This window comes from Cariama cristata, unplaced genomic scaffold (assembly GCF_000690535.1).
Source record: "Cariama cristata isolate BGI_N322 unplaced genomic scaffold, ASM69053v1 scaffold7034, whole genome shotgun sequence".
In the NCBI taxonomy this organism is placed as follows: Eukaryota; Metazoa; Chordata; class Aves; order Cariamiformes; family Cariamidae; genus Cariama; species Cariama cristata.
In genome coordinates, this window is record NW_009613407.1 from 8,836 (window position 1) to 29,181 (window position 20,346).

General features: G+C 37.6%; 1 protein-coding gene across 1 annotated transcript in view; it reads right to left on the reverse strand.

The window, feature by feature from the left end:
- VCL (vinculin) overlaps positions 1-19,800 on the reverse strand; it is a gene marked incomplete at its 5' end in the record, with an annotated part of 20,939 nt that extends 1,139 nt beyond the window's left edge. The window contains 13 exons of the mRNA XM_009698998.1: positions 308-412; positions 1,035-1,238; positions 6,676-6,861; positions 7,166-7,290; positions 7,880-8,182; positions 9,197-9,305; positions 9,903-10,052; positions 11,071-11,199; positions 11,724-11,923; positions 14,622-14,812; positions 15,885-16,060; positions 17,077-17,230; positions 19,643-19,800. Of these exons, the coding sequence (XP_009697300.1) occupies positions 308-412; positions 1,035-1,238; positions 6,676-6,861; positions 7,166-7,290; positions 7,880-8,182; positions 9,197-9,305; positions 9,903-10,052; positions 11,071-11,199; positions 11,724-11,923; positions 14,622-14,812; positions 15,885-16,060; positions 17,077-17,230; positions 19,643-19,800 (2,190 nt within the window). The remainder of the gene's footprint in view (positions 1-307; positions 413-1,034; positions 1,239-6,675; positions 6,862-7,165; positions 7,291-7,879; positions 8,183-9,196; positions 9,306-9,902; positions 10,053-11,070; positions 11,200-11,723; positions 11,924-14,621; positions 14,813-15,884; positions 16,061-17,076; positions 17,231-19,642) is intronic.
- Between the last annotated feature and the right edge of the window lie 546 nt (positions 19,801-20,346).

Genomic DNA, 20,346 nt, shown 5'->3' on the forward strand with positions numbered 1-20,346 from the left:
TATTTGTAGAAGCAAGTTCTTTTGTTAGCTTGCTTCTTACTGCTAAATCAAGGAGTTGAACAACTTGTTCATTTAAAAATTCGAGCCAGGGTAGCTTTTTGGCTTGGGAAGGATTGATGTTCCTCTATTAAACTGTAGCTTTTGAGCCAAAAACCTAGGTGCTATACTAACATTATCTTCACTAAACAGCTGAGGTAAGCTTCCAAACACCGAGTTCCCAGAACACATTTGATATTACATGTCACATGTTTTTCCCCGTAAAACTGATCAACAATTCCACACTAACGTCAATTTTTACACCTCTTACCTGTTCCGACTCTTCATCACTGATATTAGTTCTGCCCAGCATAGTAGCTTTGACGGTAGAGAGAATTTTCAGTTGTGTACTGATGGTTGGGATTCGCTCACAGACCTAAGGAATGGGGATAAAAAACACTTCACATTATAAACGGCATCGATACATTATTTATTGTTTTTTCAGATAAACTTTTTGATTTTGTTTTACTATTAGATAAGGAATAAGCATAGAGGGGATCTTATAACCTTCAAGACTTTCTAACAAATATTGGTAGGATACTTGAATCTTAGTTTATTTGCTTTGGGAATTTTTGAGAAGGAGCCAACATTTTTCCTTTCCTCCAGATATTCCTTAAGGGTCTGCTGGTGAGGAATGGGAGGATGTGTATTTGGCTGAGACTGAAAAACTAAGGAATGTTGTATTTCTGCTACTATTCTTTGATACAGAGGAATGAGTAGATAAAAAGCAACACAGGCTTAGAACAAGACCAGTGTTCATAGCACAGTATTTTTCAAAGACTCTTTGGACACTAGCATCTTCCACTCACCTGTAAACAAATCCTGACTTTACAGAATATATATGGCCATGGGATCTAAAAACAGACGTAGAACTTGAGAAAACTTTTCAAGCCAAGGGAAGATACACATGATTTACTGCCACAACTCCTGTGCTCACTCACACTAAGAGAGGAACAGAGAAAAAAAGTGTTCGAGGCATTTACAAGTTAACTCATTACCTGCAAGAGATTTGTTCTAATGCGCTTGTCAGTGCACTGCTTTGCCACCTCTTTGGCTAATCGAGTGACTTCATCTGATGCCTTAGCAATATCCTTTGCACACTGAATAAGGGCACGCTTGTTTCCACTACCTCCTCTCACCAGGCGCGACATCTCTGCCATTAGCAGCGCCATTCGTTTGGCAGCAGCAATGATGTCATTACCCTGAAGAGAACAACACGAGTTAGTGCTCATGCCAGGACAGAAGCTCCACAGAAGTCACAACTGCATGGCAGTCTACATTTTGGCAGCAACCCTTTCAAGAAGTTAAGGATGGAAGAACCACTTGTGAACAGAGAAGAGGTTTCTTCAAGGAACAGGGAAGATCTGTACTAATTATGTTTCTGACATTTTTCTTCCTAACACTCAGGAAAAAAGTTCGCTTCAAGACTGGAAAAGAACTGGTAAAGAAAAATGTTAGTTTGTCCATGGAATGAGAGTTACTGCTCTGCTGCCTAGGTTTTAAGATAAAGCACGTTATTAGCATTTGAAATTCCAGATTTCCCAAAAAAAGGCTTCTTGTAAATTAGAAAAAGTGTGCTAAATAGCTTGTTAAACCAAATAGCACTAATTAAGTGAAATAGTGTAGTCATAACAGTTGAGCATAAAATTTTCAGTGGCATCTGAAACTGAAGTTGTTAAAGCCTCAGCTAGGCTGCTATAATGCTCAAGGATAAATGGAACAGAATCTGTAACATACAAAACTTTTGTCACAGGTAATGTGGAAGTGAGAGGCAACTATTACTTTTTTTTTTTTTTAAGGTATTCCTTGAAAATAAATCTTCCTTTTTGACAAAATCTCCCCCTTTAAAATAAAGCTTCCAGGAGAGAAGAACGTGATAGTTCTAGTGATATTTCTTACATTAAAATAATCTAGTGATATTTCTTATGTTAAAATCCAGATTTCTTGTACATCAAAATTGCAGTCACAGAAATACTTCTGAGAAATATTTGAAACATGGGAATTAAGTATGACCAAGGCAAAACCATTTCTTATACACTGTTCCAGAGAGAAACCCAGTGCAAGAAAAAGCAGACCTAGATGATCAATTGTTATTAGTCTGTTAGTGTACTTAAATTCACCTTTGTAGAAAGTTGTTAGACAAAAGTGATCTATTTGGTGCCAGGAAGCATTCCTTCTGTGTGAATGAAGTATTAGCAGAGTGAGTTTAAGTATTAGCACACTTTTTCCTCGGTATAATTCCACACTTAATGAATGATGAAGTTTGGAGCAAAGAGTACACGGCGAGAACCCAACTTTGCCAATGTATTCTCTGCCCCTGTGCACATACTTCCATGACTCACTACTAGCAAATTCAAGAAGATATCCCAGATGTTTTACACATACAGGTGGCAAAAAACCGAACTACTCATTACCATGACCTAATAGCTAAACAGTTTGCTAGTATAACCAGTTAGTATGCAAATGACAGAACACAAAGCTTTTCCACATTTTCACGTAGGAGGATCAAGAAATTAGGACCAGTGTCATTTACGAAGCCTTCTAACAAGTTATCCAAGCATCAGAATCTGAAAAGGACAAGAACATTTTTAAAGCCCTTTTTATTAAAATAATTTAGTATATCTATGTAAATATACACACACACATAGGTATACATACACAACCCCCCCTAGCCTTTGTTTGTTATGGGACACCAACCTTATTTTTTGCAGCATGCTATAAAAAGTGACTAGTCTTGCAAACATTTGTGCTTAGACAGAAGAGACAGGCTACTTGTGAATGTATGAACCTCATGTTAGGTTTCCCACTGGTTTCATGTAAACACATCTCAATTCAGCAGCTAACAGCATTCAGTGCAGCTTCTTTATAAAAAGAATTCTCTCAAGACCAGCATTTGCAACACAGCCAGGTCCAAGCCAGCAGACAGTCAGTCCTCTTCGATAAACACTGCCATAACAAAGCCATTCCTTGTTGGAAGGTATTTTAATTGACGGCATCAATGGAGGCAAAGCACAATAGACACGTTAAATGACTTCTTGAATGCTGTATATTCTGTCGTATCTGGAAGTCATTAAGAAACCATTAACCATGGCTTCCCAGGTAGCCCAAATGAATGGAAAAGAGAACAGAGGGGGAGGGAAGGCAACCCCTATTACAATTTGAAAACTGCCATAACAAAGAAGAACAGGCAGATGCAAAGGGAGAGGAAGCCTTTGAATATTAATCAAGTGACCCAAATCAAGCTTCAATCCAGCACTGACAAACAGATCTAGCAAACTTGTGAAGCCACTCTCAGTCCTTAAAATGAAGTGCAGGCACGCTTATTCATTCAGAACGGTGGGGCCCAGCAGGGATCAAGAGTGATGCAAATGTGTCAGCGTTCCAAATGGCTGGATGCACACGGATCAGTCCCCGGGGAGACTCAGGAGTACCTTACTAGACCACTTGGTTGCTTCCCGATGTAGAGACTGAGCAGCAGCCAGAATGGGCTGGTTAACGGGCTGATTGCTTGGCATTAACAGCAGCTCAGGCTCGTAATCATCTTCAATGTCAGAGGGGAGAGTGAATTCAACATCTGCATCATCCTCCTCATCTATATCTACACCAGCCTCAGCCGCTTCATTAATCACAGTCCCATCAGGCTTTGCAGGTGGCAGCAAGGGTGGAGAAACAGGGGACAGTTAGTACAAGAAGCAGAATTTGGTAGAAGAGCATGAACTGAGCCGTTTTAGTGACCAAAACATCCTCTTGGTCTCTCAGGATCTGACAAGACAGCTCTAGCATCAGGTCAGAGGGAGGAGGGGAAGGAATACAAGATTAGCAGAAGGAAACAAACATTTCACCTGTGAACCAAAGTTACCAAAAATATTAAGAAGTTACAATTCAAAGATGCAGCAACAATTTTCATCTGAATATACAGGTTGTACAGACAGAGGCTGACGTGCAGAACAACATTTTTCTGGCAAGACAACTGTGAAATGAACAGATTTTCTGTTTCAATGAAAGCCGTTTTGACTGCATAGAAGCAGGCACAGCAGCTGAGGACTGTGGTATTTGTGCAAACAGAAACTTCTGTATGGAAGCCTATTCGCATGTGTGATAAGAAGAGATAGCAGCAGGATCACAGAAAAACCACTTACACTGCTTGCTGTAGAGTTAAAAAAAAAGTGGAATGGGAGACACTGTAGAAGTGAGTGTTGAAGTACCACAGACAACATGAAGAACAACAAAACTGCGTTATAAGAAAAGGAGGTGATACTGAATGTTATGAATGCTGTGAATATTACAGTTCTTAAAAAAAGACTGAAACAGAATTAATAGAATAAGGGGATTATGAAGCATATGATACTGTTTTGCCACAATATGTTGTATCCATTACCTTCAGAAAAAAAAAAAAAGAAAGAGGATTCAAGCAAATATATTGTGTTAGGGTAGATCACAAGGAAGAGGTAAGTGGTATGACAGTACAGGCATTTATAATACAGCAGCATTTCAATATTCTACTAGTTTACTGTGTTTCTTTGACTAAAGCCAAGTATGACAAAAGTTAAACTACCCTTACCAAAAACTGTGCATTTTCAAGTGTGTTTTATTTAAGATATGGCCTTGATAGAAAAAACATCTACACCAATGAAAACACACCAAAGTTTTGGAAGAAGTTGTAACTTTTATGTAGTGCCAAATCAACTCATCTTCAAAGACAACTCCTATTTAAGTCTTAATCTAATGAAAAGTTTCCAAATATCGTTCATTCTCTGATTTATCCAAATGAGGGAGAAAGGCAGGGAAAGCTAAAGCAATAGACAGTGTTCGGTTTGTGCTCCATGAGAAAAACAGAATACAAAAAATCCCAGAATCCACTCAGTGAAGAGGAGTTCTTGTAAAGAAGGAAAAATAAAACATCAATTTTAAATCTTACAAGAACGAAGAATGTTATCAAAAATGTTTAAAGACAATGTACTTGTTCACGCCCCCCCCAAATGTAACACATGGTAAAATACCAGTAGACTAATGTAATTGGGCAAAAAAAGCAGAAGACAGTTGATACACAGCCTGTTGTGGTTTAGTATTCTTCAGAAAAGTGACTGGGCATGAATCCACTTTTCAGACAACAGTATGAGCAAGACCTTATTATTTTTGTGTTCCAAAGTCTAACTCATATTCCTCAGTAGCGCTCTCCATCAACGCCTCTTCGACTCAGTAAGTGACTTCAGAGACTACAAAAATGTTTTAAAAACTTATTCTCCCAAAGCATACTGTCAGAATAACTGTACTCATTGCTAAAATGGGACTGCTAAAAAAGAATTAGAAGGACAAATGCTAGGTTAAACTTACTGGTTTGTTGGTCTCAAAGAAACAGCAATGAAAATAGTGTTTTGTAATCTAAAGACACTAAGCTTAGAGCTCTTTCACAATCAGCAAGGAGTTTTAAGGTCTGCTGCTTGGCTTTAAGAAATAAATATTTTAACAGTCGCACTATTTAATTAGAATGTATATAGTATATATGGGTAATTTAGTATGTATATAGTAAAAGCATTTTATTACCTCCTGTGTATTGCTAAGTTACCCATTTGGGGATTCAAACATCAAAACACTTTTAGGAAGCTGCAATTAAGGCTTTCGGCCTCAAAACTACCTTCTGAGATGACTAATACCTTCCATTACTATCTCTTTATTAATATAAACATGTATTTGGTATATCCAGAAGTATGGGGAGAATAGAGCTTTTCATTTTACGGAAGAGGCACTCAAACAGATTTGCAGGACTTTTGTATTTCATCTGTGCTTCCAAAACAGATGTTCCTTAAGCAGAAAGCACTGATGTTAATTCGGTAAGCTATTCTAGTTGGTCTTCTTGTTCACCATCTAATTTGGTAGAGAAAAAAAAAGTGGAGATTTTAAAAGCCGAATTCTGATCTTTAATTTATACCTGCAGAAGTCTAAATTTCAGAAGTTCTTACTCAGTTGCTGCAAAGGGAAAATGTAGCTCTTTGAGGGGAAAAAAGGGGGAAAGCAAAAACATTATATTAGTATTTATAAGACTGATGAGTTCACCCTGCTTTGTCATAGCACTGAAATCATAAGGAAACAATGGATTTTGGCCTTGATAGCAAGTGTGACTCACTACAAAAAAGAATGAGACCAAGCCATCTATATATGGTCACTTTTCCAAATCATAAATGCACCAGATTAACCGGAGAGTAACATGTAGCTCCTTCCAGAATTAAGACAAACCAGCTCATGATTTCTGCAGCTGGCATCTGCAACATACATACAGACTTTTCAAAGTCACTTAAATATAGGAATCGGCTTGTTAGCCTAGAAAGGCATAGGTATTAGTGGCTCTCTAGGCGACACTAGCATCAAGTATCACAAACAGCTTAGCATACAAGGCATATTTGTGCTCACAGAGGTATGTTAATAACGCATTCTAGCAATTCTGAGTATTAGAACAGTTGACTCTAGTTCACTCGGAACTTGAAAGGGTTTCTAATTCCTCCTACAGCAGTGTTTTCACTATTTGGTCTATAAAAGACTTTATCATTGAGACAACTGGCTTTGGACCAAACACACTGATCCTAAGAGGAAAGAAAAAAAAAGAACAAAATTCCTTTTAGAACAAGACACACAACTTCTTACCTTGCTAGACCATTTCCGGGCTTCATCATGCAACTGCCTAGCAGCCATCATCATGGGCTGATTGATAGCTTCTCCTGCTTTCTGCTCTGGGAACTCTTCATCCTTTTCTTCAGGTGGTGGTGGTCTGGGCGGAGGAACCTCACCTTCTGGGAGTGGTGGTTTTGGAGGAGCAAGCTCATCAGTCAGCTAAGAAAGGCAAAAATCTTATTTGAACACAGACTGATTAATGGATGGTGTCATGGCAAGACATGATTGCATAAGCTCATGCCATTTTTCAAGTGCACCCTGTTAAAGGAAATACCATGTTTTAATCTCTTCTTTTGAAAGCCAGATCGGTATTTTTTAGACTTAAGGCTACTTGTATGAATGGCTGGCCAGACAATGCAATTTATTTCTAAGGAATAAAAGCACACTCAAGAAAATTTCAGTGTGCAGTCCACACGTTGCCAGTGACAACTGTGTATTGTATTACAAACTATGCTGCACTTACATGAAGCTGCTCAAGGTCAGGAGGAGGAGGGGGAAAATCTGGCTCCTGAGGCTGGAATGCTTCTCTGACTTTGGCCACAGCTCCCAGAATTCTGTATCCAGAATCCAAGAAACTCTTCTGCAAACCTGAAAAAAAGTCCCGTTACCAGTTTAATAGCATTCTGCAATATTCCTAACTATAACACTACCCCAAAAAATTACTTCTCTAAGGTACTGTGCCAAGTACACTTATATCAGGGGAAAAAAGATGTTTAAAAACTACCAAATTGTTTACAGTGGATTTACATGTTTGAAATGTCAATGTCACATGCAACATGCATAAAATAAAGCCTAAGTTGAGTAATACTCACTATCAATAGCCAAAGTAATTCCCAAAACAACTTTTAGAATAAAAAAAAATTATGTAATATTTTCTTATATAAAGTAGTAGTACTGACAACTAGTAACAAGTACTTCTAATAAAGATTATGAAATCACATAACAAACTAGAATGCTGAATCCTTTTCTCTTGAATATGCCAAAGGTCTTTGACTGCATTTTAAAAGAGCAGGATTCAGCAGTTAGTGCTGTGACCTTGACCATTCTGGGATTTCTGTGTACTCAAAATTAGCATAAAAGGGGATACACAGCTGGTACAACACAAAATGAGCACTACTTCACATCATACTCAGCCAGTCAAAAAATACATTTGAAATCAGCTGACTTGAGTCCTTACCAGGATCAGAAATGTTTCCTGCCACAGCTTTAGCATCCATTACCATTGGTGATATAGTTTTGCTTAGTTCATCAGAGGCTGCTTTAACAGCCTCCCGCAATTTTGGGTCTTCTGAATTTTCAACCTCACGTTTTGCTACCAGGAGGATGCGGTTTGCTCGTCTAGCAATACTGGTGGCACCAGCTACCAGCATCTGAGGTTGAATGTTGGCCATTGCAACTTTACATTTATCAAGATCTTTCTTAATAGCCTCTTCAGATGCATCCAACAGAGATTTAGTATCAATGGCTTCATCCACCAACCCTAGAATAAAAGTTAAACGCATTAACATTCTAGTTTCCTCTGTGGAAAGAAATATTTAGTATTCCAGAGAATGTTCACAACCAGAAAAGTAAATATTTCCGAACTGAGGGGTGGGGAGGGGCAGAAGTGGGCACTGAAATCAGACTAAACGTATTACTGCAATTTTACTTCAGACTATGTGATACCTCTATCACAGCAACCATGGTCAAGCTTGCTCCCACTAATGACATCCCAAGCTCTTACTCATCTACCGTGGAATGTTGCTTGAGTCAAGAACTGGCTTAGACAGTATATGCTGCAGAGATTCCTTTGACCCACTGAGTTTCCTGAAGCATGAAGAAGTACTGAAGAGCTACTTTTGTACCTCTCCCATTCATTCAAAAGGAAATATCTGTCTGGCTGTGCTTTTACTTCAGGGTGATACATAATGACAAGTCAGTAAGATTTAAAATGTCCACAATTTAATTATGGGGATGGAGAATGAGGTAGTACACAGTCAGGATATTAGCAGATGAGTGCAAAGGATCTGCACTTTGGAAGGTATGAAACATTTAAGTGTCTCAGCAAGATTCAGTAGATCAGTAGCTTTGTTTTATTCACTGCTTTCATCAAGCTGTTACATCATTTTGAACACGTTTTCTTACCTCCACTTAATTATCTGTCCTCATTCAACATGCCAAGATTATGCAGAAAAAAGATCTCAAATTACTACAGTGATATACCGCTAGAATAGCAATCGCAAAAAAGTAATGGTATTCTGTTTTGCCCATAGAAGAACTAAAGCCAAATTTGCTCCCCTGCAGCTCAAAATTAACACATATGAAGCAGGCTATATTGTTTATGCTGTAACATATACATATTTCTGCAGTCAGAGAGCACATTCCCACTTCTCTTTATTTTTAATCAGTCATTACTCTTACACGTTTCATCAATCCAAACAGAATGGGGAAAAAATCTATACCAGCTAGTTAGTCCCAAGTATAATCTTCAACAAAAAAAAAAATCCTAATGTACCTGTCATTTTTTCTATATTATCAATCCATTGGTTTTTCATAGTCTCAAAATGTTCATAAGCAGCTTGATTTCCAGGATTTCTCAGGAGTATACGAGCAGCTGATACTACCTGCCAATTGAAAACATTTTTAATTACTAAAGTATCAGTATATAGCACCACCACACGTATTCTTGAAAATGCATTTGTTTTTTCAGGACTGGATGTGGAGCGCCTCATTTGGAACACTAGTTCATTAATTCTAGTTCAATATCTAGCTGCTTGAAGATTTATAATGCTTCTGGAATTCATCAACACAAATACTTTTTTTCCTGGAACTTCAATTGCATGCTAATATGTCTTAAAAACACTTCTTGAAAGTACTAAAGTACAATCCTTACCAAGCTACCAAAATAGATTAAGGTTTAATCTGGAAAAAATTCATTAAAGAGCATTTTTTGCACTCACATATTTTACTAAGCTTCAAAGTACTTTTGCTTCAAGGATAAGTCACTACACTTCCGTCCAAAAGTTGAAAAGTAAGACATGTAATTAGTTTGTTCAACTTGGTATCATATACCCAAATATTTGCTCTTCCCCTTAAAAGAGTGTCAGCACTATGTTCCTTGCTGGTATTAACATCTTTCTCTGAGAAGAGAAGCATAAAGAAAATTCCACAGAGGTCACCCCCAGCCCTTTTAATAGCCCTTCAAGCCTAAGGAAGCAAACCTGTGGGGTAAGTTCCCTTGCTGATTTCACCGTTGCCTGAATGCCCTCCACAGTAGTTTTATTTGCAGTTCCAACTGCGGCTGCTTTTTCTGCTGTAGCTCCCAGTCTAGCAGCATGGTTTTCAAAGTTTGCTGCTCTTTCATCAAACACCTAGTTGTCAGAAGAGAAAAACCATTAATAAAGCCTAACTTCTCTAATAGAACACACAATTTCTTCGAAGTGTCAAATACCAGAAACACCTTCGTAACATCCAGACTTAATTGATCTCCCGAGAGGTTGCAAAAGGACACAAAAGCTTTGAAGCTGTTTTATTTTTTTAATATTTACATTACTGGACTTCCTTCTTTACTAACTCATTTAGGCAACAAAGAATACTACCATACTTTATAGCTTTAGGTATTAATTACACTAATTTCTGATGACTGCTGCTGTAACAAATACTGTGTTAAAACTATCTTAGCTCATTAAGGTTAATCTTCAAACCCATAATCCAAAAGTAACTATATTTGGAAAATAAATATGGGATTTTACCCTAAAAATTGAAGGTTCTCATTGGAAAAAAATTCCCTCCTTCCACCATCCTTGTTTATTCAAGGCATGGAATACTTTGACAAAAAGCTACCCTGTCATAAAACTAAATTCCCCAAGGCCTTGGGAATCATTTTGATCATGTTCAAATCAACTAGCCAAACAGAGCTGCTAGACACAAAGTTTTAAATACTTCATATGCAGCCATTAGCTTTGAAGTACAGGAAACATTATCCAGCAAGAGAAGAGGTTAGATCTGTTGATCAATCTTCGCATGAATTTGACTACTTTGATCAGCTTATATGATGTAGAGATATACAATCCACTAACTAGTGTGTCAGTGATCTTTGCACAAGAATTTGTAGCATGCTGAAGACAACACGGTACAAACATCACAGGGAGAAGTCTTTGCCATTGATTGAAGTCAGGGACAATACAGTTTTCAGGGATATACAGCACAATTTGCAATCTCCAAGAGTCCAGAGAGATTTGCATGGCAATCATTACGCTGTCAGAATTAATAAGCACGTATCACAAGATTGAGGAAAAAATACCAATTCATTTTTCAAAATACCAATTCAGGTAAATGAAACAGTAACTGAAGCTTCACATGGGAAAAAGACCACCTGGGTATACTTGCCTCATCTCTATTGGGAGCATCAGAGGGGGCAGTGGCTGCTACTGCTAACAATTTAATAGGAGTTGTGGTGTCACTAAAAACATCAGAAACCTCCTGGGTCATTGCCTCTTGCATCCGTGTTTTAAGATCCTTAAAGAAAAAAGGAAAATTATTAGCGTATGATACAGGAATATTAAGTTTGTAGGTATTCAAATCCCACAAAACCTCTTCTTGCAAAAAAAAAAACCACACACCCCCAAAAAACCCTATTACAATGGCAGCCATTAAGATAAAATGATCTTAAAGGCACAATCAATGAACCACTTTTTACATAATTTGAAATATAAGAAGCTTACATATCACTCCTTGAAGCAGCATCAGAAGCTATGAACAGTATGATTTGAGACCTTGCCCCTCAAATTTGCAATGCTAGCATACTATTTTCTTTTAAAATAAGACTTTCATTTTACTTCTAAATTGTCATTTGAAACTAATCCCTACAGCATGATATCAAGGCCTTTATAGAAAGTTCGCTTTAAGCATCTCAGCTAAACCAAGAGGGTTTTTGCTGCACTTTTATTTTTATTGATGCCTCCCACACACAAGCACTTTATCAGAGGAGTGCAAATGCTTCAGCATATCATGTGTTTCACCACACAAGAGCAGATTTTTACCTTCAGTGAGTCCTGAAGCTGAGCAGCAATTGCCCTGGCCTGAGGAGATTCTCCCTCCCCTCTTGCGGCGAGATCAGCTAGCTGAGCAGCCAGTTGGTCTACACGGTCACATTTGGCAAGCAGGTCTTGACGATAAGGTCCCATCATAACATTGGCTAAACGACGACCTTCTGCAACCAGACCCCGAATTGCTGCCTGGCCTACAGTGGAAGTAGTCATGTTGCATTAACATACAGCGGAAGAAAAAACTGAAAGCATAAATCAGATGCACCATGAAATAAGTGACACTTCAGAATTCTTGGGTTTTTAAGAACACCTTTCTAGGTAGTGAAAGGATCTTCTGCAGTTTATCATTGAGCAATTGCAGTTCAAACCCATACTGGAATTCAACTCTCACCAGTTTCTTTTTGCAATTACTTTTTGCAAGAGCTCTGGCTAGAGATGCATCCTTTTTAACTAGGGTGGTCTGACAGATTAACCATTACAGCTCTCAGGTATGCCTACATAACTAATCTGTTGACTTCAATAGAAAGGACTCGCAAATTCCAAGTACTGCAATGCATCTCCACATCATTACAAGCCATTAGAAGATGAGCAGGAAGAAGGGGAGAAAAGCCAAGTAAAAAGCATAAATGAAAACACAGAACATCCTCTCCTAGGATTCCAGAAATCATGGGTAAGTGTCAAGTGGCCAGGATGGGGGGAGGGCAGAACCCACACTTTACAAAGCCTCCACAGTGCATCAAAACTTTTTCTGTAAAAAAAGTTATTTTTAGCGTGGGTGATTTCCTGCATTCACTTACAGAAGCTTCCTGTTCTTTCACAAGAATATGCTCCTCCGTTCTTTCAATAATACAATAGTATTCTTCTTTTAAAAGAAGTCATCATATATTAAGTCCTTTAAAGACCCACTGAAGAATCATTTTAAGCCAATGCTAACAGACAAGTAATCCAAGTTCATGATCAAGCTCAAAATTACTTAGAAGGAAGTTGTCACAGGACCTGACTATTCAGGAATCACTCAGCACTACCATCATAATTTTAGAAAGCTTATTAGTGTAGCTAAGTTTGGTGCTGTTGGAATGTCCCAAGATGGTTTTAAACTGTTGCTTTGCGTAAGTCAAAAGCAGCCAAGCAAGTACACTTCACACACCAGTTAAGTATTTCAAATACATCTTGCCTAGTTTGTATCTGCCAATTACAATTACTTTAGCCATCACTCAGCTAGGATAAATTCGTAAGATGACTGCATGTAAATATTTGTAGCAGCTAACACTACTGAAGTGGCTCACGTGTTTATAAAATAAAATACACATTCTGCCTTGTTACTTCAAAACTTAGTTTGTCTTGAAGCACTACCCTGCGATAACTGCAAACACAGAGTTATTTGTGACATGGTCATTACTACTACAGAGAACACTGAAGTATTTTCACATTATCATAGCACTGAAAATATCAGGCCAAATTCTACCAGAAGTGCTGTACAGACTGAAGAGAGCACCTATCTGATTCATATTCTTAGTATACCTTTCTTATAAGCACCCTGCCAAGTGCCAATGCAAGTGAAAGACATTTAAATGAAAAAAAAATCATATGATGACATCATGTTACAACTTGAATTTTTTTATTAAACTGGAAACATTAAAGTTATGGGACACGCCACATTTTGCATCTCGCATCTCTACACACATTTTTATCATCTATATTACTCCAGCAATTGATTAAATTCTGTAGTATATATCCAGTGTTGAGAAACTTCAGTTCCTTCAGCAAGCTTTCAGTATGTATGCAAGCCTCATGATTAACTAGGCACTTACAGATTTCAGGGAGGATTTAAGTTACCTTTGTTTCTTTTGTTTTGTGCTTTTTTGAGCCAATCACCTCACAGGTTACTATGTTCAAGAGAAACATCAAAATTAGGAAGGTTTTCAGCCACTGCCAAAACATCTCATAAGACTTATCTACCACCTTCTTGGCCATCTGATTCTGTGTGCAATTTGCTCATCAGAAAGTGTCAAAACATGGAACTCCACTATTCTGTTTAAAATACTGCATATAATTTGCACTTCACAAGCATCCAAGCTATGAACATCACTAAATCTTTAATTTAAGGATCCGTCATTGGTTATTCACACAACAGAAGTTATCTTGACAGACAGGGAAAGGTGTGAGAAAGACGTATTAAAGGTTTGCAGTAATACTATTTATAAGGCATGTTTCCACTCGTCGTTATTAGTTGCACTGCTTAGACATAACTGCACTACTTAGACTTAACTGCTATAGAAAAAAACTACTGAATCCAGTTTTCAAGCTTCATCTACCTACTTGCAATAGCATCAGACGCAGCTGAACAACAGATTCAGAAATGGTTTACAATAAACTCTCAGTAGAGCAACTCCTGAACCATAATCATATGCTCACTGATAGCATGCTTGGATTATCAGATCACCTTTCTCTTTAAGCAGCATTCTCCTCAGATAACCAGAAACCATAAGAGAAGTGATATTTTTAGGTCAGGTTTATGAATGTTTTTCTCCTCTCTGAAGGACTTAATTACTTAACTTGCTGCAGTAGGTATAAATTCAAATTTGAGATACTATATTTGCATGATAATAAGAGCAAGGAGCAGTCTAAAGCTTCTGTTCTGCAGCATGCATTCTCCTATTCTTTGCCAAAATTTTTCTTTCCAGAAGACAAAGAGAATCATGGGCCAGCTTGATTCAATAATGTTGCAGCCAGGACTTGGCTATAAACCTCCAGCCACAAACTGCAGGTCTCCACATCAGTGAAGAGATTCCACGCTTCCTCAGCATCTCAGGAGCAGGAGTTTCAGTCACAAAAATTACTAACAAATTTAACCATAAAACTGTGGTGGGAAGAGCACACAGAAACACTTACCTACTCCGCGATCAGCAACTGTAGGATTGTCTATCCACCTTTGAGCTTGCTCAATCTTGCCCTCCAAATGGACAGCTGCTTTAACTGGCCTAGTATTTGCTACAGCCCTGTTTGTTTTGGACTGTAAATTCTGAAGTGATGTGGCTATTTGCTTAGCCAATGCACGGGCCTCAGGAGAGTCACCTTTCCCACTAAGGATTAAAAAAAAGTTTAGTCATATAAAGATCATTTACAGCTAGTCCCAAATTCAGCAGGAAGACACAACGAAATGAAAGGTACTTAATCTTTTTAAGGAAGGTTAAATTTGACACTTGAGTCTCAGAGCAAATAATGCAGATCTATCATCCATAAATCCCCACCTCACACTGCTCTGGTGCCTGGATATTACATATGTTCAACACAGCACTGATGTGAGGGAAGGCATGGTATTGTCATTGATAATACTGATCTACGACTTTGATTTCCCATACTTATGGCTGTCTTACAAGCAACTGTGTGTGCAATAATGCCACACATTACAAGCAGAAAAGTAAGCATCAACAGATCCAAGGCTATATATAAACTTGAAAATAGGAGGCACATTAAGACCTGCAGCAGCTAAAATCTCAAGAAAAACTTAAAGTGTCTAATGAAGAAAGAAAAATATTTATCTCCACATCACAACTTGCCCTAGATGAAGATCACAGTTTATACAAAAACTGTTTCTCCGCTTCCGTTCTCAAGCATCCTCTTTGCAAAACTGATATAGAAATACCATTTCCAAAAGTCTTAACTTTTATATACTTTGCAGTTACAGCTTTCACATTATCTTGTTCCTTTGAAGTGCTTTGACAGTACAAAGGAGCTCACTTTTGGCTTCGGTTTGCCTGTCAAATATTCCATAAGCAGTAGAAAGAAAATATTTTCTAGGCGATACAACTTTAATTACACTTTTTTTTTTTTTTTTTTTGAGGAAGATGGTGCCAGTTGAGCTTTGGGATAGAAATCATTAGGTTGAAGCATGAAAAAGGATACCATATTTTATAAACTTTCAAAAAGATGATAGAAAGTTGGTTTTTTTCCCCGCCTAGGAACTGAACAGTTCTTTACATTCAATTTTTACTAAGTGCAGGATAGAAACTCAGAAGTATAAGATGTCAATTCCTAGCTCTTGGAGGAAAATGTATTCTCCAATTAATCATCAATATTCTGATTTTTCTCAGCACTTTGAACTGCAAATGAAAGTCATTCAAATAAATTATTGGTGATAAAACTAATACGTACTGTCGTCGTAGATCTGACAGCTTAGCTGTCAAAGCAGAGATTTCCCCCAAGGAACGAAGGATATCATCTCTTTCTTTAGGCTCCTCACATAATTCTGCAACTTTCCTTGCTTCAGCCATAATTCCCCGAATATGTTCTTCTCCTTCACTGCCCCCATTAGGATCTGCAAGCCAGTTCTTAATAGAAAGAAGTTGTGTACGAGTGAAGATAAACAGTAATATTATTTCTATAGAGACATTTAAACAAAAAGAAATACCAATACAGCTTTCAAAACTTTATTTAACAGAAAATACTTTTCAAAAGCAATTTCTATTTATTAGATACCACGAAGGTGTTCTGTTGTGTGGCACATTTTCTGTTTTGAAAAAGATGTCAAACTACATGAAATCTACCCAAGATTTTACATTCTCTCTCTCCCCAACATTTGCCAACCATGTTTTCAGAAGTAAAATTTAACTGGTGGCTTTAGAGACTCATAATCTGGCTTTCAGAAAAAAAATGAAAACAGATGCTCTTGTGCACAGTGTGGCACCCTTTACAGATCTCTTCCTAAAAAGTCTCATTATCACTTCGTTTGATATATATAATATTAATGTATATCTCTCTATATATTTATAGACACATACACACATTTAGATAAGGTATATATAGAAGGTTCATTATTTGATGACCATCATCACTGGGTAATAGACTGACCATTAAGGGAGACTAAGAGTTACAAAAACAAAGGATCAACTAAAAAAAAAAATAGTTTCATTAACATTGTTCTGCTTTTGTCACAAATATGAAGTTCTACATCCTGAACTACACTCGCAAAACAGAGCCCAAGGAAAGGGCTCTGGTTTCACCTGCAGGTAAATCTGTGCAGTTCGCAACTCTTCTATTCTTTTTTTAAGACCAGTTTATGTCAAAATTTATGGTGTTTCCTCATTTTAATTTCATAACCTTGAAATTTTTAGCAATGCTAAAAAAAAAAAACATGAAAAAAAAGTCGTAAGCTGTGCCAAAACTCCCAGCACCCTGTAAATCACTGAATTTAAGATTTTTCTTTGTAAAAACACCTATCCCCTGTATGTTCTTCCTAACAAGTAACTGTGTGGTGTTTGGAAACAACTACAATAGTTCAGTATAACAGTTCTAACAGCAGTAACGTCATCATGTTCTGAAGTACTTATTAAATCATTAGTGGTACCTGAGCAGCATCAATCTTCTTAGCAATTGCCTGCTTAGAGTTTGTCATGGCCTCCAATTTGCGGGCTGCATTCTCCACTTTTGCAGTGAGCAAATCCAGACCTTGTGACACCTGCTGTGCTTTCTGCATAGCCATGGGTGTAGCACCCTGTCCTCTGTCCAAGACAAAGAGAGCATCACAGATTCAGCTCAGGATTGGGCAAAACTCTTTTCTAATGAAGAGACAACAAAAACTGTTTATGAGCATTCCCAGCAATTATTACAAGACATACAGTATGTAATCAGATTTTTTTTCCCCCCCTGGGGAAAAAAAAGATAACTGAGGAGGAATACCACAACAAGAAGAGTTTAAAACTAAGGGCATATTTCCCCCTTTCCAGAATTTGACATCTAGCATCCTCTGAAGAATGAACATTTTTAAAGTGTCAGAAAGTAAGGCTATTTGAAGATACAGGTTCATTAAGTACCCAGGGCAAGGCCTGTTATCTCCTCACTTATAGATTGCTGTAAGTCAGTCAGAACCTGCAGGAGTTATGTCTCGCCATACCCAAGTGAGGACAGCAAGTCTGTAAGTGAAAATAAGATGTCTCAGTTGCCTCAGTCATGTTGACAAAGTAGATTAACGGTTATGGGATATTGGTAAGACTTCTTAAAATGGTGAAAAGGATGCCAGCAATACAAATTCACAGGACTGTAGAAAACAATTTGCAGAACTACCACTGTTTGTTCAAATGTTTAGAAGTTAAAAGCTAGTTATAAAGATTGCTTCAAATACATATGCCTGAAAAGGTTAGTTTTGCATAAGAAATCTCATACTCCATTCCAAAATAACCTGACTACTGGAAAGCTTTTTGAGCATGTTAACTTTATCAAACTACTAACTTTAAAAAGACCATAGTAAGTGGAAGGATGACAAGCATGCTACTGAGATGCTAAGTTATATTTACATAGTCAGGCCAGAGTCTCAAGATTTGTTTCTTTATACCTTATTTCTTACAGGCATAGTTGAAGTTATTTACATATTAAACTGGCATATAAATTAACTCATTTGTTAGTATATCAGTCCTGTCTCTTCCTCCACCATGAAAAGTTTCACACAACACAAAGCTGACACCAGCCACTGCTTTACAAGAAGAGTAAGAGTTTAGCCTAATTTCTAAGGCCCTCTGCAAAGACTGGTACAAAGAAGCTCTTACATTGTCTCAGGTCAATCAGCTGGAAATCCAAGTGAAGATAAACTAAAACCAGCTTCTCATTCATTACCACCATTATAGCTAATATACATCACTTGAATAACAATATAACCAGTATCTCCAAATTTTGGTCTTTTTAGCCTTTATGTAGCAAACTAACAACTCTTCATGGAAATAATTTATAGAACTATTCCAAGCTTGCGTACATATCATTGCAACACTCCAGAGCCTGGCAAGTCTATGAATTTAAAGTGATGGCAGGGAATTTGCTCTTAAGGTAACTCAAACCACAATTCTCCAAATAATTTGCATTTGCTCACTTCCTATACTTTACTAGGGCCTTAAGTCAGAGAAGGCACTTATTTTAGCTAAAAGCTTGCCTTTTTTTTTTTTTAAATAAAAAACTCCTAATTTGTATTGCTTTTTTGGACAATCTGAAAGGTGGATTAACATTTAGGGGAAAATATTGTACCACAAAACCATTACCTGTATCCCTAATGGATCATAATTAATAGCTTCCTGGGGTTTCTGGGTATGGTATTTTTGGAGGATGGAGAGGAGTGTTACAACAAAATAAAGAAACTAATGTTACAGCACTCTAACTTAATGATTTAGTACATTGATAAGCAGCTGAAAAATTCCTTATACTCAAAGGAAGCTGGGTTATAGTGTTCAAACTAAATGGAATAGTTATTTCTTAGCTCATTATCTTTATGCCTTTACAAAGGAATATCATACTTCCTACTTTCTGGCTAAAGAACAAGAGGCTATAGTACCTAACATCAAAAAACCATAGTAAATTTAAAGAGACTCTGCTGCTGCCTAAAAACAAAACCCCTTAGATTCAAAACACCATTGTGAAAGAATAACCAATTTCTAATGAGGAGGCAGAAAACTGATAAAGGGCTCTGGTTAAATAAGACTCTATGCAAAAAACATACATGAAGTTCAGCAGAATTTATCAGTGACTGATAAACAACTTCAACAACTACTGCCTGTGGTCTAACACCCCAATAAACACCCAAAAACTTGAATATTCATGTATGTATCTTACAGTCATTGGCGTATATCCTCTTTGGAGGACAGACTTACAGTAGAATTTAAAATTTCATTTCTGCCTAATTTGGAGGAAGGTTGCATGTTTGACATTAAACAAACTCTGAATTATCTACCTGAGCAATATTGCTCATTATGTTATATAATTAAGATTTCACATATTAAAACATATTATTCTCATCAAAAGAGACTGAAGTAAAAAAGGCAAAATACAGCTACTGGCCTGCTCTCCTACAGGTTAGGAAGTGACACAACTGTAAGTTCAGAAAAACTGTTTTCATAGTACTGGAAAACTGCCATTAAAAGTAATAGATTTACCTAGCTCGGAGGTCAGCCAGTTGATCAGTCATCTGGCCCAGTGTCTTGCAAGTTCCCAGAATCTCTCTGCGTTCTTTGCCTGCACACAGTTCTCCTGCTTTTCCAGCTTCATCAAGGATCTGCCTTATTGCTTGCTCACCAGCATCCCCTAAGGTGCAGAGTCAGTTAGTAAACAGATAATTGTAACGGGATAGTATTTCTGAAACAATATAGCATAACATTAATGTGCATCATGTGCCATGTATTTCAACTCATTTAATCATTCTGTTATCTGTCCTGGTTTCGGCTGGGATAGAATTAATTTTCTTCCTAGTAGCTGGTACAGTGCTGTGTTTTGGGATTTAGTGTGAGAATAATGTTGATAACACGCTGATGTTGTAGTTGTTGCTAAGTAGCACTTACTCTAAGTCAAGGACTTTTCAGTTTCCCATGCTCTGCCAACGAGGAGGTGCACAAGAAGCTGGGAGGAAGCACAGGCAGGACAGCTGACCCAAAGTAGCCAAAGGGATATTCCATATCATAGAACGTCATGCTCAGTAGAGAAAACTGGGGGGAGTTGGCCGGAAGGCATCGATCACTGCTTGGGGACTGGCTGGGCATCGGTCAGCGAGTGGTGAGCAATTGTATCGTGCATCACCTGGTTTTCTTGGGTTTGATTTCTCTCTCTCTCTCTGATATCTCCCTTTTCATTACTATTATTATTA